We start from the raw sequence: 23,172 nt of genomic DNA, 5'->3' as shown, positions 1-23,172 counted from the left end.
TTTCTTATGATTTGGGGCGAAGAACAGATAACAGTCAATTGATTATTAATGTATTAATAAAATTCCCAGAGTGCCAGGCTAGAAATATATTTGGAGGCTTCTTTTCATATAAACAAGCCCACCCACAAACATTCAAACAAAAAGCAACATAAAGCCAGAGGGCAAATGTGTGGAATGGAATAAAAGCCAGCGTTAAAAAAAACAATTCCGGATGGAAAAACATGTAAATTAGAAATGCTTCTTCAAAACAGCCCGAACTATACATGTGTTTTTTTATATAACTCAACATCTCAACATTAGTCCCTGTGGTCACTGTGAAGCTCCTCCTCCTCCTATTAGTTGTCTGCTATACAGTGGCTTGTTGGCACAGAGCTGACTGATAGCTTACAGCAGATGGTGTGCTGCTATCCGTGTGGTAGGCCACTAGCAGGACACCCAGCAACCCCTCCTTCCCATCCACTCAGCAATCCGTGCTCCTTCCCTCATGCACGTCCTCCAGCTCAGACGCACTCACACCCTCCAGCGTCACTTCAGCCCATCCAGGTCGCCTGCTGCTGCTGATCTTACAGCGGCCAACCCCAGCACAGACGCAAAATGCAATATCTTTTGGTGCACAGCACATTCAAGGAGGTCACACATATGGCACTATTACATGCACAGATCCCCCCCTGCCCCGCTATTCTCCTGCCACGCTCCAACAGAAATCAAGATGACAAGAAATTTTATTGACATTCTCACATGCACTTTCCACCTCGCTAACACTCTCACTTTCTCTGCTACAAGAGACACTTGTTTAATCAAGTGTAGCCTTTCTAGCACGTCCAGCCACTGCCAGCATTTAATAAATGTATCCATCACAACTTATTTCAAATCCTCATCTTTAATAAACTGAAAATGAAGTCAAAAGAGCAAACACAACAGACTCCTCTACAAATACCGTCTTAAAAATACGCAAAACTGTTTTAGCATCTTAACTCTAGATGTAGAAAAACTGACTTTTTACTGTCATAGCGATATATAATGTGCGGTGTTGAATTGTAGGACCTACCCTGTGATGATGGAGAAATGCTGCTGAAAGCCACGGCACAGGTGAGGAGGATCCAGACTGCCAGAGCCATGTTTGAGGTTGAGCACAAGATGCTTCGGCTTAGAGGCGGTCAGCAGGCACAGGTGAGTGGGGTGGCACTTTCCTCCGCTCACACCCTCCCCCAGGGGTGATCCTGCAGGCACAGAGGTCAGAAATAGAACATGGGTGAGTGAATCATAAAAATTTGAACGTGACCGCAAAGAAAAACAAAAAAAGCAGTTCTGCCTTGGTGTTTTTTCTCTGTGGGAGGAAACTGCTTTTATTTGTCCATTGGTGTTTAAAACTCAGCATTACACAAAGGTGGGTTTTTAGCTAATGCTATGGCATTATCCACATCAGGAAGAAAAAGGAAAAGGGGGAAAACTGAGGCTCCCCTTGTGGTGGCAGACTGAAATTATCATCAGACAGCAGAAATGAAGCCATTTTGTTCTGCACAGAAATAGCAGCTGACGCTACCGCCTCATCAATCAGGAAAGTTTGGACACTTGATTGAATCAGACATGGTACATATGTTAGACGGCTGTTAACATAGATTTATTCATGTGAGAAATACTTTTTTTTCTTTGTGAGTGTTTTAAAGGCACAAGCGCACTTAAGAATAGAGTCTGAGAAAAGTGGAAACTCTGTAAACAGTGCTGTAGGGCTCACGCTTCTCATTTGCCTGATGACATAAATCATAGAGTGAAACTAAAGCTCTGATTCTTTGACAGCACCGCCTGCAGGGGCTGGAAGAAAGACGGCGGTATGGAAGGTATTGTTTTAGCTAATAATCTTCCCGCTGATGTTGCTGATGAAAAAGACAGATTGGTCTGCAACTGAGAGTGTAAGTGATCCATTGTTGTGCTCCTTTATTTTATAAGGCGGCAAGAGAGTATTTAACAATGCATTTGTCCACCGTTTTAAAAGGTTATATAAAAGCAACACGCTATTATTAATAATCTAAATCAAAAGGTTTTTTGAAAAAAAAAAATTCGATGAAACAAAAGACTGCAAAATGCTGGTCCTAATTTTAAAAATATTTGTAATGATAAGTGTATAATTAAAATTCAACATAAAAAATAAATTATTTATTCATAAAAATATGAGTCATACAATTAAAACTTTAAAAAACAAAAATTAATTCATTTTTTTAATTTGTTTTAACATTTCAAATTAATCTGGAAATTTAAATAAATCCTTGCCTTTTAATATGTTCAAATGAAAGGAGAAGAATAAACGAATTTTACAGCTGTAAAAAAAAGTTTCCAAAATAAAGGAAACTCACATTTCATTTAAGAAAATCAATTGGAGTCATTATCCTGTTAAATCGTTTGAACTCCATATTTTAATCTCCTGACCTTGTATTTTGCCTGTAAGTGCATTTTAAACTTTCGGAGCATAACGTGCACTACAAAAATAAATATTGCAAAAATCAAGTTTTATATATTTTATGTCTACCTTCTGAGCCAAGACAGAAAATCTCACTCAGCTGCTTTAATAATTCAAGCATAATCAGTTTAAAGTTGCTGGATAGTGGAAATACTTTGGAGAGTTTTGTCTCTGCAAACAATGGGAAAATATGAAAGTATGAAAAATGTACTGTTTTGATGTTAACTATGAGTATAAGTTGTATTTTTTTTCTCCTTAGTCACTGAAAATATTACCCATTTTGAATAGATTGTGAGTCTTGATGTGTGGCGTTGCTCCCCACCCACCCTTTATCGTCGTTCCTGATTTGGCTTTTCCTCAACCTCTGCAGCCCCTCCTCTACATGACCTTTTCTGATATTTAACCTCGTCCCCATTGGCAATGCCAGCCCACAGTTACTGACCTGCCTGGGTGTCGGCGCATGGATTAGTAAGTTGGCGGTTGTGGAGTACAAGCAGGAGAGGAAGGGAGAGATGCAGACGGCAAACAGCAAAGAAGGACAAATAAGTAAAGCAGAACAAAGGACACTGCAGCAGCTGTTCTTTACATCAGCATTTATTCCTCAGATATGGTCAACACACACAACCTGTACAATAATGCAGCTTGTTCCTTAATTGTGTTTGCTTGTGACCGTTCCCCATGGCCAGCAGCTGACAGGAAAGCACACTCAAAGGAAGGAAAAAGGAGGCGTAGAAAAGAACCTATTTAAAAGCAACAGAAATGCAATGTCATTCTATTTAAGCCTCATTCTGTGATGCAGCATTTTTTTTCCTATTACACTCTTTTCTGACCTGATTTTGCATTTCTAATTATGCTCAGACAGCAATTCAATTTCATTTTTTTCTGACTATAAACATTAGCTTTATCTTTATTAGCAGCTTGTTTTTAGCCAAAAAATGTATATTTTTCTTTCTCTTCTTTTTTCTCCGAAGCTCACTGATGCTTTCTGCATCTCTGACGATGAAAACCAGGACATGAGAGCTGGGGAGTACATAATGGACAAACTGATTCTATTTTGTTGCAAAGCGCTAGATGGTATTACACAAGATTTAATTTTCTTGTGGTAGGAAGCAGGGGAACAAAGTGAAGAAACAAAGGAAGAAAGGAATCGTGGAAGGCCAAAGTGACGGAGAGAAGACAAAAAGAGATGTCAAAACAAAGGAATAGGGAGATAGAGATGAATGGGAGAGGGAGAGCTCACATGCAGTCTGTGTAGCTAACAAACAAGGAGCTGGAGAATAACGGCAAGAGTAACTATGAGGAAAATAGATGCAAAAGAATGATAAAAAAAAGCCTGAAGTGAGGTCAAAGGAGAAGGTATTTCTTGTGTGTATGACTCAGTTCGCCTCTGGGTGGAAAAGGGTTGGGAGTCTTCAGGGGGTGTAAGATGGGTGTCTTGTGTGCTCTCCCACTGGAGGATGTTGGACGCCTGAAGCCAAAGGCTAACCTTTGGCGCTGATCACATCTACTATTATTATCATGACGGTTCCTCTTCTAACAGAGAGCTTTGTGTCCTAATGAAACCATAGATCGCAAAGTGGGAGGATATTACACTGGAAGGGTGATGAGGCAGGTGGGGGGACAGGGCAGCGAGTACAACTCAGTTGTATCAACAGAAAAGCAAGCATGTGGTCATCTTAATGGAATGGCAGCAGAATTACACTTAAGCTTTCAGCTCAGTCATCCCGTTTCCAACGCCGAACTCTGCTTATTTAGCCATTCATTTACAAGCTGCCTTGATCCAAAGCAAATAACCTCATTATCCTTTTCTATTGGATCATTACGATAATCACCCAGATCATTAGGATCTTTTTGCTTTAGCAGACATTCTCATCAAGAATAGCATGTCACCAGTCCTTTTATGCACGGCATCGGGCCCTTTCTAACTCTGTCATACCAATAGCCTCACCTCTAACAAAAAAAAAAAAACAGGCTTTTAAAGACCCACTCCAATGAAAATTGTGTCTTAGCATGCTCTTGTTGCATTTTTCTCATGATGAAGGGCATGTATAAAGAAAATTAAGTTTCTAAGTATTTTTTTTATTTAAATCATTATGAATCAGGAGCCCACAATATATATATATATATATATATGTTGGACAAACCTTGTAACTGTGAAATAGCTCTCTGCTCCCTTCCATTCTGATCCATCCACTTGAAGAAAAATAAATCTATGTACGTTTACGTTTGAATCATCCAAGAATGTTAGGTTGGGATTGTAAGCTAGCAGGAAAGCATGTAAACAGATGGATGATGGGAAATGGGGTTGGGTTTACAGCATGCCAACAATTACGTCCACAACTCAGAGACAAATTTCTGATAAACTACTACAAAAACTATGTCCTAGAAAACAAGAGTTTTTTAAATAATATTTTGGCTAAAAACTACATTTTTTTTAAAATTAAAAGACAAATGGAAACACTTTTAAAATAGATATAGGCCGATTGGAGAGAGACTTAAAAAGTGGAAGCAAACAATTTAAAGGTAGACTTGTAAAAATCGCATATTCTATCAATATTTTTGTAATGATAAAAAATTTGAATATAATTTCAATAAATAACTTACTGATTCTTATAAAACAAATTAAAACCACGTGGAGCAAATTGAAGCAGAACACAGATCAGTAAAATACCAGCTTTGAAAAAAAATACAAATAAATAAAAAAAATTATCGCAATCATTTTTAGCATCTCACAATGTGGCACCAGTGTTTCCTGTCATTAGAATTCGCCTTAGAGGCTTCAACTACAGATAGTTCAGTAGCAAAGCCCCCGCTATGAAAGGGATGATTGCCTCCTAGCAACCGAAGCAGCCAGGCGTGCGAAGATGAACGCTTCTCATTCATTTACAAATCAGAAAGAAAGTGACGAAAGTGCTGTGTTAAATATTTGTACTCAAGTTAAAATTTACTTCAAAAAGACCTGCATTTAAATTGGAATAAACTGAAAACAGATTTTTTTTTTTCTTTTTTTTAAATAACTTAAAATTTGGTAGCAACTGTGTTTGAGACACATGTGGATCAGATGAAAGGTTGAGTGATTCGGTTAAAGACGTACAAATGTTTGGAGCCTGATGAGGTTGTGGGAACGTGAATGACAGAAACCTATGCTCTGCCTGGGGCCCTCTGAGTAATTCCCCCTCTGTCTCATCGACATTGAAGCTTTGTCACACCTGATATGCTTTTCTACTCTCTCGAGTTCGGCAAGACGGCGTAATACAAGGAGGTGTAAGAATAAATGAGAATGAAATAGAATACATTAATTACTTCTTCACCTCCATAAATGTACTCGCTCGCAAAAGTGAATATATAATTATCCTACTTTTCTTTCAAAATTTAGACGACGCACCATGAAATATCATTACCGTCACCATCTGCAGCTGAGTTTTGCTGTGTGGGAGGTTGTGTTTTTAGTGTCAAACCTGCCTCCTGGGATTCAGAGGTATGACTGTCATTTTTTATGTTTTGATGTCTTTAAAAGCAAGCCAAAGTCTCTATTTGTGGAAGTACTGGTTACAGAGTGTTGTGTTTAAATGTGTCCCGCCAGTAGAATTGATCGGATTATAATATGTTTTAATACATTCACAACTATGAAAATTATATAAAGTTGAAAAATGATGAACACTTGCAAAATCCTGATAGTTTAAAAAGAACAAGCAATAAACGATAAAACGTTTTCCTAATTTTCTCCTAATCCTTTTTTGGGGGGCTTCTGCTGCTAGTAAAGACAACAAAATAGCTGTTATTCTAGTTTTAATTTGCATTGCTGCTCAAAAGCTCACTTTATTGTCTTAAAAAAACACTAGAACTACTGTAAAGTTAGCACTAAAGTTGTATTTCAAGATGAATGATGTTAGAAAGCTTGCACAAACACATTAAGGTCAGATCATCTGAACATTTCTCCATTTACTGAGGTGGGTCAGTTCAGGCCGGAGCTGGGGCCTGCTAGTATCTCACTGGCTGCAGCAGCAGGGCTGTTTATATAATGACACCATTGTGCCGTCTCTGTGCAGATGGAACATCAGAGCTCTTGTAATGGCCTGTGTATTAGAGCCAATGTGTTTGATTACTGACTTAGGGAGAGCAGGGATGGGCTGTGTAGTCAATAGGGAATAAGGCTCCCTCCAAAAGAGCCACCCAGGGAAAAAGAAAAAAAAAAAGACTTATTTGAAGAAACAGAAGGAAAGAGGAAAAGAGACAAAAAGAAAGGGGGAAAAGTTAATGGAAGCGAGCTTTAAGGGAATGCAAATGAGAAGAGGGAATCTGCAGCACAGCAGAACACAGTGAACGGGTATCAAACAGGACCAGTGTCACTGTAGACGAGGTAACAGCAAATGGATGAGGCAAAAAATAGAGATAGATCCACTCGCACATTATTCTGTGGTCAATTTCGTGCAATATCTTTTCCTGCCTCAATATGCTTCCTTGAATAAAGCTCATGGAAATATCTCCCTGCAAACCGCCACATCTCTGGAGTCTACACTTTAATTCAAAAAAATGAAAAAAGGCTTTTTTTATATAAGTTACAGTATATGTAGAGCAACGAGAAAGGAACTCAAACTCCCAGGCGACAGCTACACATGATAATCAGGAAGTGCAGGTATCTAACGGCAGCATATAGTATGTCAACAATAGGTGAGTGATGGAGATGGTCTGCCCACAGCGAGTAAGCTAGTGTTTGTCAAGCACCGCTTCCATGCAGCAGACATCCTCCCTGGCCGGGTCCACAGGATCTCCTGTGTGGTTTGTGATTTATTGTGGCCGTGCAGAGCTTGTCACTGTTCATTATTACTGATGCAACAGGAGGCAATGCCACCACCCATCAACGCCTGCCCCGTGACGCCTGCCACAGCTGCCAGAGGAAGTGACCTTAGCATCCACCTGTCTTCTCAAACAAACATGGGTTGCAGCCCAACTCTAATGAGTGTAATATCTTACAGGGATAAAACATTCCAGCAGGCCCACCATTTATCTCCCGACCAATTACTAGCCAGGGAAAAATAGTTTGTTTTAAATTTGTTTGTTGATCTTCTTTTTTTTTTTTTTAATTGTGGGCGAAAGAATCATATTTCTGTGCCCATTTAATTCTTTATCAGATCAGATTATTATCTTTTTAAAATACAATGTATTTATTTATTCACTTTATATTTTATTTACATCTCCCGAATCGTCATCTTCAGTCAGACTAGACATACTTATCAGTCAACCAGCACTGTCAACTCTGTCATGGCGAGCTGTGTTGCAAATCAATGAAACAAAATGAATAATTCACCATAACCATTAGGTCTAAACAAGAGTGATAACTGAACGCTCTGACATTAATCTCGTGAGCCAGCAACGATGGATTCTGATATAGCATGATAATGTAACTGTACTGAGCGGCGACGGTCCCTCTCTCCCCTCGCATTGAGCTGTTCCCAGATGTCACTTGGTTGTGACTGGCAGGCTGCCACCCCATGAGCCCGTGTACCACCGGCACCAGCAAGATCCATCTTCATTAAGGACAGACGCACTGTGAGTTGTGTATGTTATTATCTGTGTCTATTAATCTGAAAGCTCCAGCAGGGCAAGCCCCATCTCACTGTTGCACTACAGAACACAAACACACGTCAATGCACATGCGCTCATGCCTATCCACATTTTTTTTCAAATAACAAGTTCAACTTTAGCATAGGAAAAAAAATGTTGCTAACTGGAGACAAATGCAATAAATATTGAGGGAAAAACTGATTCATAATTGCTCAATTTCAATTTACCTAATGCAAACTCTAAGCACCGCCTCCCCAGTGTTGGCGGGCGCTAGGAGCCACATGGTCAAGGCTTGCAGCATTTGCACACATGCACACATGAACACACGCTGAAGAGCCCACCGGGGCGCCACATGTGATGCTGACCCAGTTTAGATCTGTGGCACAAAGTAGAGCAGGGATCCAGAACAAAAAGAGACAGTGACATTTAAAAATAGGCTGACATTCTTTTTATCTCATTCAACACAATGGAGGTATCCGTTTTTTGTGTCAGAGACACTGCCAAGTAATTATTCCATCACATCTTAAACTTGCGAGGCCACGCCCTTTACGCAGCCATCAGCATGGTTCCACCATTGATGAGGGAGTCAAAAGGACAAAGCTCAGTAAAAGCAAAGCAATTACCTTCTTTAACTAATCAAGAGCCCATAACCACAGGACAGGGCAAAGTGTTGCACTGTGTTATTTTGTTGTGGCGAGTCTTCTGAATGTCACATTAAGTGGGTTACAAAAAATACAAAGAGAAAATGTCAAACTTCTCAAAGAAAAAATGTTTTATTCATAGACAATAAATGTATGGTTTAAATTTCTAATGCAATAACTCAAGCTGTATTTTATATTATATATTTATATACATACCGTATTAGTACCTAAGGTGTGTAGCATTCCTGGTGAATCTCACAGGTTTGGCTGTAATTTAAAACAGAAGCTATGCCCAAATTCCCTCCCTACTCTCTGACAAGTAAAAAGCGGGATTATCTAGTGCTCCGGATTTCAAAAGCCATTCGGACACCATGCTCACTACTTATTTTTTAAACGGCTAATATGATATCATCGACTTAGCCAAATAACTATGAACATTTTACAAAGTTTATTTATGTATCCACTTTGCTCTTTGGAAGTTAAGTTGGGGATTTCTACAAATACAAATTTACAGCCTCACTGACGGATTTTTGATCAACCGCATTAAATTTGAATTTTTATAAAAAGTGTCTTTACCCACACTTATCTTTTCTATACCCGTCCATGTCATAACACGTATGTATTATGATCACGTGCATAAGAATGTTGTTTTTGAATAAATGTCTCCATGCTTTGTTAAGACCAGTGCTTTGAGTGTGTAAATGTGTGTTTGAATGATGTATCTAATTTGATAGTAGTGACCTCAATCTGCCTGCCAAGGTTATCCAGATTTAGGATGTGCAGCGTGGGCACCATGAGATTCTGACACAGCAGGCCATGCTGACATACATGTCTCAATTCCCAAACATGCCTGTCAGTCCCTTTACTCTCTTTCCATTTGGGTCTTTTTCATTCACACTCATGCATACATATTAAAAAACATGTTGTGTTTGCATGTTCTCTTCGTCTAACAGAGTTATTTTTTACCGTAAGCTGAAATGCTGTAAACCACTCATTTATTCATTAGAACCTGTAATTAGATAGCCCCGAATCATTCACAGAGAAAATGCTAACAAAACAAAGCAAAGGGGGCAAATGCAGACAATGATACATTCATAATGCAAAGTGTGAAATCAAGTTTACAGCTCAGCAGCAGCTTAAGCAGCTTCCTTTCTATTGCTCAGCTGCCTGAGTTGCCGTCGCATTTGCATGAGGTGCAAACACACTCAGAGTATCCCAAACTACAGCATATGTTTTACTCCAGGAATAATTTCAGATTTCCTATTTTTTCCACTTTCATCCTCCCATCCTTGTTTGAAAAAACACACACAGCTGCACATTTAAACCGTGGAGTTATGGGGAAGGTAGCGCTGGGGGTGGTGTGATTACGAGATCTCAGAAAAAAAAAAAAACAGCCCAGAGCACCAAAGCTTCAGTCCACTAGGCCATAACAGGTGCTGCTTTCCACTGTCTGCCTCTGTTAATTATCAGCCATGTTCTGCGGGAAATATTTTGCCGGGGATTCACACCAGGTGAACACCCATTAGAGCATGGGTAGAACCCAGAGGATCTGTGTCACCCACTTTCCTGAGTATTCCAGAGCCCCCCCTTCATTTAGCCCGAGTTTCATCTCACTGATCTATGTGAAAGGTGTGGAGATGGAGGAGGGGGACACCGCTGTTCCACCCTGAAGCCAATGGTGGAGGAAAGTATAGAGTCAATTCACAACACAGTCTGAGTGCTGCCCTTGTGTGGTTCATTTAACGAAGAAGTACAGCCGTTAAAGCACAATGTGGAGAGGAATGTGGGGAAGGCTGCAGATTGAGTCTAAGCAAGGATTGAATTAAAAAAAAAAAAACACCCTCCAAACTATGCATTCACTGCACACAAAAGTGTATATTTCTAAGGCTGGTATGCTTGCCAGTATAATAATTACCCCTAGAGAGATGCAGGCACACAGCTTCAGATGTGCACACACACACAGTTGCCTCTGTCCTCTCACTCCTTTTCTGTCTTTTTGAATGTTTATTTTTTTCTTTCATCCCTCCGGTCTCTGGGGCCTTCGGTACATCAGTTCGTCGTCACATTTCCAACTGGTCGCTGGTCTCTATGGAACCGCCTATTTCATGTGACCTTTCTCCCTCTTCACTCTGGGAGTCTCAAGCGTCTGGTCACTCTGAATCACTCCCCAGGCCAGCTTTTATTCTGCTAGAAAGATTTAGCAAAGACGGACAATGAAGCACATAAAGAGAGATGAATCAACAGACATCTTATGGCGCCTGCTGCCGCCATCCAAGTGAAAGATGGTACAGTTTGTACTTATCCACCTTATCACCCCCTCCCCCTCCAAATATCTCTTTCCAGCCTCACGACTCTGGCTTGCCACACCCCCTTTTTGCCTTTGATTTGTACGTCTATGCACTTTCCATCTCTCTGCAGTCCTCATCCCATTTTCACACCTCCTCATAAGATCCCAGCTTGTTTCATTTCAATGAATAATTAAAGACTTTTTGACTGTGTGAAAATAAATAACGTCAGCCAATCGGAGTTGGACTTTCAGGTTTTCACCTCCTGTTCTCACCAATGGAAGGAAAGCTTTGGTGACTCAGAAGAAATGAGAAGCGAGTTAAACATCTAAGTGAATTATTAAAGAACAACTCCAATGAAAATTGTGCTTTTAACATCTTCTTGTCGCCTTTTTCAAATATTATAAGAAAATTAAGCTTAAAAATGCATTTCTGAGTATTTCTTTATTCATCATGAATCAATTTCAGATTCCAGGTGGTTTGTCTGTGCTCCTGTACTTGGTAGTGGACCTCGCCTCTGGCTTGTCTCGCACCCTCAGCTGTCCCCCAGCTCCATCTGGATGAAGCTCATCTGCTACAATATTCAAACATGTACTGTACTTGTAGAGTTATATGAGCTAATTCTTCTTGGTACATCACTTGTCTAGGAGAAGATCCCTCTTTCATCTTTGAAGTTTCTTATTCTTTTTTTTATTTTTTAGTTTAGCTTATTCTGTTTAGTTTAGTGTAGCAATAAGCTATTGTCTATATTTTATGACTGATTTGATGTTTTTGTGTGAAGGCCGTTGAGACAACAGCGTTATGACATTGGGCTATGTGAATAAAATTAAATTGAGTTGAACACATAGGCAAATATCTAATGAACTACTGCCAGTCTGTTTTTGTCTAAAAACGGCATAATCATAATTAAAAGAACACTAGGAACGCTTTTACAATAGATCAAAAGATGATTGGAGTGAGACTTTAAGGTATTTTTATTGTTAAGCCACAAGTTTCTACTCTGCAAAGGAAATGAGTGCATTGAAAACAGTTTTTTGTTTTCTCGACGTAGCAAAAGTATTTAAATTGCAAATAGGAACTGGCTGACAGTAGCACTCAGTCATAAAGTGAAACACACTTAAAGATAAAGAAAGACATGCAAATGAGCTGATTAGCTGAGTATGCAAATCAATTCATTATTTGCAGCAGGCATTTATATGTTAATTGACAGTGGTTCACTGCAAATTAATTATATATATTATGAACTGAGAATAGAATAATCTGTAATCATGATGCAAATAAAAAGATAAAGATAACAATTAGGTGCCTTTAAATGACTGTCACACTGATCTGTAATATCGCTCTGGCCCAAATCACAAAGAGAGAAATTCTCATTCTAGCGCTCATATAACACTAAATAGGAGCTTCTCACAATATTCACATCAAAGTTGAATGTTGGCTTGGCATCAAGAGACGATGGGTGTGGAGGGAGAGCTGCAAGCTGTAAGCTCTGCAGGTTTCTCTCTCTTTCTCTGCTGCTGTCTCTCATCCCTATTGTCTTTTGGCCCTCTGACCTGTGCAGGTCTCACGTTCCTGACTCTTCCCCCAGCAAGCAGCTGATCGATAGATGCATCTGACTTCACCCTGACTCAATAACCTTTCATGCACATCCTTTCCCCCTAAGGAGTGAGCCTGTCTGTGTCTGCATGTGTGAGTGGGGGTGTGTTGGGGTGTGTGTTCCAGCAGGGAAGGACCGTGGCACTGCATGCGCAACTTTCTGCAAGCAAGGCATGGTTTGGGGTTTTTTGGCAGCATTGTTTGTGTATGTGCGATTGTGTGTGTGTGTGTTTGTGCCAGCTTCAGTCTCTCACCCCAGGGCCTAGAAGTCATGGCGGTGAGAAAACAGATTGATTTCTCCCCTCCCACGCACAAACAATTAACTACACAGCGCTCAATTAGACACACGCTGGAGACACCTCCAGACAAGCCTTTGCCTTGACCTAGGACCTGTGTTCAGAACCAACCCAAAGCACTTTGTCTGGACACCGAAACTTTGGAGATATCAGTTGAAGCTGCTAAGATAATAGTAGAAAGGTGTTTATTTTTTTCTAATTTTTACACAATTAGTTCTTCCTGTTGTTCATCATACCTTCCAAGGATTGTGTGTCCCAGCAAAAATGAGCCAAGATTATCTTTAATGATGTCAAAGGTGTGCGTTCTCATTATCACTGGCTGTTCACACCCACCGCTCCACAGCTTGTGTCCCTAGCTGAGTAAGCAGACTTCAGTTGCTAATTTAAAAGCAGGGGAATTCCAGTGGAGTGTGCAGCACTCTGTATCAGGCGCTGCGTGTCCACCTTGGGGACCTATATTCACATAACACATGTTGATCATCCAGTAAAGGACAAACAAGGTTGTCATCCGCATGTCAACTTTCTGTCACTTCTGATTCTTCCACGTGAAACACCCCAGCGAGCATGTCTTTCTGTGGATCTCTCTTTTTCTTGAGCCAAGACATTCTGACAAATGTCTTGGCTCTTTCTCCTGCTTCAGTAAATCCAGCTCTCTCCTTCTTGGCCGTCTCAAAAATAGACATCTTGTTTTTTTTCTTTTTTTTTTTTTTTTGGTGCCTAATCCTAATTGAGGTGAAACAAAAACCATTTATCAGGATTCATTCCTATCTTAAAGTCTGACTAAGAAGTCTTCACAGGTAGCAATGTTTTATAGTTTTAAATAAACATTTTTTTACTATAAACTTTCAAGTAATGCAACCATCAGTAATTTGAAGGGTTTATAAGAGACGGAAATGACATTCACAGATGCTCTTTTGAATAGACAGTCCCTAAAAAAGACAGAGTTGTTGGAGACATCATTTGTCTGTGCTTGTTCATTTTATTTTTAAACAAGACCAGAACAAGAGTCTGCTTTTGTTAAGGCCCACTCTGAGGAAAATCATGTTTTTAGTGTTTTTAACATGTTCTTGTAGCACCTTTCTAATGACAGAGGACACATTTATCACAAATTAAGCTTAAAATTGCATTCTGGGTACTTGTTTATTCAAATCGTTGTGAAACAGGAGCAGGCGAAAAGATTCTGTTTGAAATTAGCTTATATCAGTGATATAGAACCTACAACAACAGGCCACAAGCTCCCTGCTCCCCTCCATTCTGATGCAAAATGTACGGCTAGATAGCTCCGATATTGTTCGCCATTTTTGCCGCACCAGCAATGTTAGGTTGGGGTTGTGAGGAGCTGTAAGCTAGCGGGAGAGAGTGTCAGCAAAAGGATGATGAGGGCACAACTTTGAAGGGAATTCCTAATGAACTATACCTGTTCCACAGAAACAATTTCCTAGAAAATGACAGTTCTTTTGATTTTGTCTAAAAAGACCATAATTAAAAGACCAATAGGATTGCTTAGACAATAGATCAAAAGATGTTTGCAGTGGGACTATAAATAGGGTTTATACAGATTTAATCAAGTAAATATAATTGCACTTAGCAATTTGTCTGTCACATTGTTCAGTTCTGTTTCCATGTTCCACTTGGAAAATTTTACTTTAAGGAGTTCCTCTTTAAAGTAGAAGAACTGAAATTTGATGCACATCTTAAATTATGTGACAGACACTTAGGAGTGACATAGAATCATCGTTGTCATTCCACTGGCCAGCTTTGACCAGACTTTAGGAATTAATAGTGATATGGGTCAAAGATTATGACACAATGTAGTTTGTCCTCTACTGATTCATCAAGCATTTCTTTTTGTTTGTTTTAACTGTTTTAACAGTCCTCCATTTTTACATTATCTTCCAAATTCTTATGCTTTAAGCTCTAGTTGAGAGTTGCGGCTTTGCCTTGTTGCAAAAAAGACGATCTTTGCACAAATGGCAAATTTGTTAGTGCAAGGCCTACAAAAAGTAACCTGTTTGAGGCTCATTGTGAGTGCTATGTTGTAGCTGGTGGCTTAATAATTTCATATATGAACATGCCACCAGCTGTAATATAGCATATTAATTTATGAATATGTAAGAAATAGGTATAAATACATTTATTTTCTTACTCTCACTCTTTTTTGAGCTGTTATTAAAAAAAAATGTCTAGATTTTATATAAATGTGTATCTGAATATATTTACATTTATATTGAAAATAAGGTATGTATGTTTGTACAGATCTGTATGAATATATCTAAAGATGTGTGTGTGCACCTATATAAATCATACACTGTTTAATTGTATGTGTTATTTGTTACAATATATTTAATATGTTTCATAAATCCTCAACATAAAATTAGACAAAAATAACCCATCGGGCGTGGTTTACTGCTTCTGAAAAAATAAAAATAAAAATAAATTTAAAAATGCCCTTCCTGTGAGGGTTGCTGCTTTTCTGCGCTAATCAGATGAAGCACCAGAGGGAGAATCAGTGGATTTAACTGGTTTTAATAATCACAACAGCACATCTCTCCTTTTACATCTCTGCAACTGCATGTTTCAAGTCAGGATTTCACATTAAAACCAAAAAGCTACTTTGAATCCTTGTCCTCACAGCTTCACACGTTGCAGGTGACACCACGAGGTACCACGGGGCTTTGCTTTATTGAAATCCCCAACTTGCTACAATCTATCAGGAGATGAAGGACTGTAAATTATCACATACATATCTGGAAGCTTTTTAGGATCAATTTAATTTCTCTCTAAAATGTACAGAATGTACTGCCCTGCGGAGGGCCTTTTGGTCGTGACAGCCATTCTCCTGTGACTTCTCTCTTTCTGTCAAGCAGCTCTCTCCCATTCCTCTGACCTGCTAACCGCAAGTGGTGTGAAAGCTGGGAACACTTCCACTGTGAGTCTGGGGTCAGGGTGACTCGCTGGCTGCAGGAGACCTGGCTTTCACTCTTGGAGACTGTTTAACATTATAAAGGCACAGAGAAAGAGAGGAGTGGTGAAATATTAATCATCTTAGAATTAAAAAAGCTGTCAATCAAACCTGCAACAGCACAATGTCCTTGTGCCTCAAACCAGTGGGGCCCGGTTTCATTTGCACATTGAAGCAAAGACATAAATGTCACATTTCTCCACAAGACGTTAACAGAATAGACATGAACAACAAAGTACAATAGCAGCTTGTGGACAAGCCTACAAAGCTTGTTTATCAAAGAAGAAGCACAAAAATAACATTCCCAACACCTACAGGCCAACAAATCACAACAGCCTGGTTTCAGTTACACAGCATTTTAGTCCCCTGCACAGCTCCACAAACTCACAATAATCTGCTGACGCCGTGGCTTCATAGGCCAGTCTAATGCAGCTTTGCCAGCACAGAAGAGCAGTGTGATTCATGACATTTACCCCGCCCAGCTCCCATGGAACCTCGATCTCTTTTGTAACGACATCACAGTCAGGGCCCTGATTGGTCACCAGATGGCTGCCCTGATTGGATCCTGGCCCAAACTGTGCACACTGAATCACTGGTTCAGTGCTACTCTGGATGCTGATCCAGCCCACCTGCACTGCCCAGCAAACATCCAAAACACAAAAGTTCCAATCCTTTCAGGCAGAAAGCATCTACACGGCAGAAACTTCCACACATGATAATTAATCATTTAACAGCATATGAAGACATCTCCTGTCTGTAAGACCACCTCGACTTTTCATAAGTCTTGTCAATTGATTTTAAAACTCCCTTTTTGAAGGTTATAGCCCTTTAAAATCTAAGTGTCCTTGTTTAACTTATGTTAAGTGACTCTGTCTTGATGCTTTGTGGGTTAGGCCCCATTTCAAGATTTCTGAGCACTGTCCTGGGAGGCATAAAGTATATAAGAAAGCAAAGGCCTTCACACCAAGAGAAAGGGATTTACTGTGCTGTGTGTCCATTTCGAAGAGTATCAGGGCTTTTATGAATGTATCTGCTTTCACTCATTGTCTTTTTTCAGCGATGTGGTGCAATTGGCAACCCTTAAGTGCAGGCATTCTTTTTTAAATACTGTACAAATGCACATTAGCTTCTACTTGAGCCTTGAGAGGTAATCCTGCAGCCTCTCTGATTGAGACATGAAACCAGAGCTTCCTTCTATTCGGTCCTCTTGCTCCATTCCCAAAGGGATGCCTGCAGCATGCTTCTCTAAAGATACCCCTGGCACACACACACAGCAAACACAGTTCCCCAAGGACAGCTGTCGGCATTTCATGGAGTCCAACATTAAAACAAGACCTCCATTCCATTCTCGCGAGTCCCAGAGCTGCTCAACACTTTACACACTGGAGTTACTGTAGTTAGTCCAGCACTGAACAGCTTTTACGAGGACTTCCTTTGTTTCTATCTATTCATTTTTTCTATATGCACTTCTTACTCGTTTTGGCATTCTGATCAAGCGCTTGCATCTGCAGGTTTTTCAGTCCCTGGAAAAATGAGGGAGAGAAAAACTCAAGCCGCTCATCAGCCCAAGGAAACAGAAGTACAGCATTTGGCATTTGAACAGACTCCCTGCTGCACCTGTGTCTGCTCAGGCAGATCAGTATTTAGCTGAGGTTCCCTGCTGCCCTGGGGACAATGAGAGGGGGTGGAAGGATGGTCTGAGCATTTGAGAAGAAGACTTGGACACCAGTCTGCACCTTCTGCGCCAGCGTCACAGGTCAACTGGACCAAATGTCTGTTCTCTGGCACTAACGGACAGCTGTTTGGTAAGCTGCCTTTGGACCGGCTCCACACAAACAAACGAATGTGAAGAGGAACGCATTCAGCATCTCGTCTAACATCTCTGCTTGCTCAAAATATCATAATTAAAACACTATAAGATAAAGGATGTGCATGAAAGTGTGGGATTTAAATATAGGAACATTTAATCGGTGGTAATATACAAACATTTGTGCAATATCAACAGAACAATGCGAGTAAGCTTCATTGGAACAGTACGCACATTTCCGTTTCCTTCCTGTTACATTTCAGTGCACCTCGCTGCGACATCACAACTTTCCTTTCTCTCCTAAGTGTTGTGATTACAACAAAACAAGCTTGAAAATTTAGAGAGCCCGTCCCTGTGGGTGCCAAACACTTCCATACCCCTCCCCTCTGATATTTAAGAAAGCTGTTGATCACACCTGCTCCAGCTCCATCCTTGGATGTGGGAGTCACGATGAAGGGAACAGCACTGAATCTGTTATCTGCTTGGAGCTGTGATGCTCCGTTTCCATGGCAACACTCCACCCAGTGCTACAGTCCTTTTGCTGTCTTTTAATGTGATGCCTGTTTCTACAAAGCGGTCCTGCTCCTGGCAAAAGGGCCGAAAACAAGAAGGATCTTTGGAACTAAAGCGGAAGAAAAACAAGGATGGAGGCACCTGACATTTAAGACTATACATTGTTCTCAAAAACTAGTTTTTTAAGCAGTTAAAAATGGCATAAAGTGTTTGATCATTGTCCTGTGCTCTTCAGTGCCCGCGTGTGAAGCACATTATTCAAAAAGTGAGATTTATTTCATGAATCCATTCTTCTATGACTAATAGCTATGTTTACCTAATTATGCATAAAACAGACATTCATCAGAGGGGCATTTGTTTGTGCTTCTGTTTCCTCTTGAATAAATCAACAGAAGAGCCCCTGGTGAGACAGTGACACCCTTCCTTTTAAAACCCAGAGACCGTGTCATCCCGATCACTGCGACACATTATTTATTGTTTTCTGATGATCAACGTCTTTTTTTTCTTTGTATCACCGTTGCAACAAGTGGCATTAATAAGCCCTAGAGTACTCATATTCATGGCCTTTACACACTTTCACTCCTTCACACCTTTGAATGTTGCAGTTATAGACCTAGCTAGAAAATCTAATGTGTCATTTACTTAATTAGTTCATGACACATACAAAAAAAGTGCAAACGTGGATGCAGGAATACACAAATAGGCTGCAATGTTGATTCTGTTGAAAAACAATGAATTTCATTCCTCAAAAAGGACAGAGACGGAGTGGCAGGATCAGAGCTAAGGTTAGAAAATGTACATTAGCCATAGCACTCCTTCTCTCTCCCTCAAGCTTGAGAGCTTCAAAAATAAAAAAAAGGCTGAATGGGAGTTCATGTTGAGAGTCTGGGCAGACTCCAAGGCTACGAAAACACCGAGGGAGTATTTGGGCTGAAACTGGGCACAGACAATCACCAAACCAAACTACTTTTCTTTTATTTTCTTATAATTCCACCAGTGCACAGAAACACAAACAAACTGAGAATGTAAAACAGACATTAATGGAGACATGAGGATAAAAAGACATGAGAGACAACAACACAGAAGGGAGCCTGATGGGAAAAGACAAAGAGGAGAAAGGGAGGGAGGTGCGAGGACCCAGGACGGGAGCATAAAAGAGTTGTAATTTGCCTAACGAAAGAAGAGAGTGACAGATAGTAGAAAATGAGCATGCTGAGGGTGGAAATTGATGGTCTAGGAGGCAAGTTGGTACATTGAAAAAGTTGAAGGAGAAAACAGAGCATGTATTAGAAAAAAAGGAAGGTCAAAGATGCAAATGAGAAAAGGAAAAAGGAAGAAAGAGTGATGGTTGTGAATGACAGCATTTCTGGATCTGGCAGAAAGGGGGAGTGGCTGTAAAAGGCAGCGGCGGGTTTGATAGGAAAGGAAGAAGATCTGTGCAGAAAGTGGTCTTTAATCAAAATGCTTTTCAATTAATTCTACAATTAAGATGCTGCTCATTAGCGTTGGCACACGAGAGATGACACTGCAGTGTTAGACATGTCATTTATGTAATGATGACAGATTGGTGCTCCTGAGGGACAGCCTCTGCTCTGTGACAGCAGGGTTCTCCCAACAACATCACCTGACAGGTGTGACATCACCTGACCTTATTCAGTATAGCTGCCAGCAGTACAAGACACTTAGGCACTTAATAACATCTCCTGCACATCTTTTTGGCTCTACTAGCAATGATGCAGAAGCTGCTCCTTCTTTATTTTATCGCCTAAACAAGGACATCCAAAAAAAAAGAAAAAAAAAATAACTGGCTCCTGGCTTTTAGCTAAAACTGCCTATGGTGTGCATGGGTGCGAGTATTGTACTGTAAATTGTTTTACAGACAATCAATTACCTGCAGACGAGGGCACGTGCACATAAATTCAGGCACACATCCACTTGCCACACACTCTGCTGGAGCCTCACTCTCTTATACACTGTTGTCATGGAAACCCCATTAAGGGAGGACAGTCAGGCAACAACTCTGGTGAAATCATCCTGTCTCTATTTTACCTCTCTCTTGCTCGTTCTTTCACACATATACACACAGTGTCCTTTTCTTTCACTGCCAGCCATTTCTATTTGTCTCCCTCCATTACTCTCCCTTCCTCACCCATTGTCCTTCTTCTCCTCTCCTTGCGTCACCCTTACTGCACCTCTCTGCCCGTCTCTCTCCATTACCGTGCCGCCTTTTCATCTTCTCACCTCCTGCCTCCCACTTTTCAGGCGAATGTAAATATGTCATCCCACCTCTCTGGTCCTAAAGGTGTTTACATCCGATTTTTGCTTTGTTGTCATGCTCACAAGTTGCTCCTCCCCCTGTCCGTTCTCAAGAAATCAGAGTATATTTTGGATGAAGGCGGCACCTTTCTTTTTGTGCCCTCTCCAATTAAAGGGGAGATTTACAGGGGAGCCAGTCAGAGGGCACCCTCAGAGGACAGCTTTAATAAGGGCTCTATGCTGCACCGCTCTCTTTTCCATGCTCTCTTGCCTTCTCTTTTAGAAAGATGGCTTGCCATTTAGCAGTTGTGCAGACAGAAGGCAGAGGAAACAGGTTACATGATAACCTTTCCTTGACAGCTGCATTAAACAGTGCCCTAGCTATTAAAAGCAAGCCAACCAACAATGATCAATGTCAATTTGCAGGAGCGCCAGTGCAGTTAAAATGATCACATAAAAGCAATCTCACAAACTGAACTCCAAAGCCAGATGTTATTCAAGCTCACGCGCTGAGGCTCAGCTGCCACATTAGCTCCAGCAGCCGTCCCATCTATCTTGTAGCTCTCTGGATGCTGTGTAGCCCACCACAAAGCCTCACAAGTTCATTATATTGATGACACACCTTAGAAAATAGCGGTTTGTTGTTCACAGACAATCCCAGTTTAGATTCGACTGCTATAGAAACACAACCGTCCTCCCATGTCTTTGTGCTCATCGCTGTTAGTGCTTGTCCCACTGGGCCACTTGTTTGCCACTAGTCAGAGCATCAAGCTGTAACCCTCACCTACCTTGATCTGTTCCAAACCACTTGATGAGGTAGAAAATACCGTATGGTGGAGAGCACACACAGGACGCCCCCAGAGAAACAATTTTGAAGGATTTCGGGGGGGGGGGGTATTCAGCAGGTTCCTGAACTAAGACACAGCTGTAGAGAAAAAGAGAATTGGAAACACCGCAGGGACAGTAAGTTCAGGTTGGGGATATGGCTCGATAAATCGAGGAATGGGCAGAGCGAGTGAAGGGCTGCTCTTCATTAGGAAGTTAAAAGCAAGAGCATGGAATAAGTAGGTGGTAGAATATGAAGGGAGGACAGAGGAAAGGAAGCTGCAGAGAAACTTTATTCTCTTTATTTAAGACTTTCAGACATGCTGCATTTATGTCATCTCAGAGAAGCTCTGATACGTTTATGTTCTTAATAGCCTTTGCGTGTATTGCATACGGAGCGCATGTCTAAGTATAGCAGCGGTGTGACTTTGCATGCCTACGAGTTTGCCCTTCCCTAGCACTGGTTGGTTTTAGTGTAAAACAGCAAAAAGCCCTTTGGAGAGCTGATGGCTGAGCGCAGTCTTTGGTAGGCAGACGGCAGAAGAATGAAGTAAAAGCAGAGTTTATATTTAGCTTCATACACATTCATTTGGGAGGCACATCTTAATCTTTACAGTTCAGAGTGTTCATATGCGCAGAGCAGTTGACTCAGGGCATAAATATGATGTTAGGGCCAAGAGCAGCAACAGCATGAGAATTGCCTCTCAAAATGGAGGGGAGCAGGGAGCTCTGTGTTGCAGCGTGGATGTTATGAATATTTGAAGTAGCCATATCGCTAGGCTCCTGGTTGTTGCTTGAGGGGGAAACATGGGCGCAGGCAAAGAGTGGTTGGCAGTACAGACAGGCTGAGTTGGAAGGGGAGGGGGGGTGGACAGCGGCGGTGGCAGCAGCCCATCCTGAGGCTGGCAGCGGGCAGCTCAGTGAATGAAAGCAGGGCAGGTCATGTGTGGGTGGGGAGGCGGGACTTTCCTGCTGCTGAGACAGATGCCACGGTTGTTAGGCTTAATTTCTTTTGCCAAGCACCACCCAGCACTGGCCAAAAACAAACTCAAACGCTTGTGGCCAGAGTGTGTCTGTCTGAGCCTGTGTGTTTGAGTACAGAGAGAGTGCGCTGTTTGGTTTGGTATCAGGCTCTAACAGGAGCACGCACAAGCAGAGCAGTAATGGTTTGCTGTTCAGCCTCGACCACCTTCCTCTTTCATTCTCTAAGTCACTTTCTTCTTTCCATTTCTCACTATCAATCCTCCTAACTCTTTCTACTCTGGGTCTCTCCCTCCATCTTTTCTCCATATTTCCCTCTGCTGCAAAGCTGGCTCCCACTGCAGTGAAAAGAGAAGAAATCAGACTTGGGGGGCGGGGGCCCGGAGACTGGGGGAGGGTGAAAAAGAAGTAAGAGATAAAGATAGAGCAGTGTGTTATTTGGCTCAGTGTTGCATTATTGGCTCTGGTTGATCTGATCTGAGCAGATTACAGGAATACAATGCTCACAAATCACTGTTCTGCCTCTCGAGCATCACATGTTGCGACACAACTGAACACACATGCTAATACATACACAACAGCGGACTTTTCACCCTAAGTTGATGCTCTCACCTGAGGCATGATAATCCTTTACCTGTGGAAAACGTATTTCCTCAATTTGCAGCCCTCCTTTGACTTAACTAAAGACCCACTCCGATCAGCTTTTGATTTGTTGTATTAGTGTTCCCATTTCAGCCGTTTTTGGCTAAAATCAAATAATCCGTGTCGTTGTGTAGGAAATAGTTTATGCAGAGTGGCAGTTGTTCATTGGAAATTCACCTCAGATTTGTGGGCGGAACCATTGGTGCAGAGTAATTCTGCCCCCAGTTCCCGTCATCCATCTGCTTACATCAGTGACGTACAGTCAGGACAGGCAAAATATAGCTTAAAACATTCATAAATGAAATAAAATAAATATATTTCCTAAAATTAAAACAAAAAATCAGATAT

General features: G+C 41.0%; 1 protein-coding gene across 3 annotated transcripts in view; it reads right to left on the bottom strand.

Annotated features, from left to right (window-relative positions):
• The window catches only part of adgrl1a (adhesion G protein-coupled receptor L1a), a 97,480-nt gene that overhangs the window by 57,080 nt on the left and 17,228 nt on the right, over positions 1-23,172 (bottom strand). For all 3 annotated transcript variants that reach the window (XM_024271711.2, XM_024271709.2, XM_024271710.2), the window contains exon 2: positions 1,049-1,220. In XM_024271711.2, the coding sequence (XP_024127479.1) occupies positions 1,049-1,118 (70 nt within the window). In that variant the 5' untranslated portion in view covers positions 1,119-1,220. The remainder of the gene's footprint in view (positions 1-1,048; positions 1,221-23,172) is intronic.

Source organism: Oryzias melastigma, linkage group LG8 (assembly GCF_002922805.2).
Source record: "Oryzias melastigma strain HK-1 linkage group LG8, ASM292280v2, whole genome shotgun sequence".
NCBI lineage: Eukaryota > Metazoa > Chordata > Actinopteri > Beloniformes > Adrianichthyidae > Oryzias > Oryzias melastigma.
Note: the sequence above shows the minus strand (reverse complement) of the source record. Positions and strands in the feature narration are given on the sequence as shown.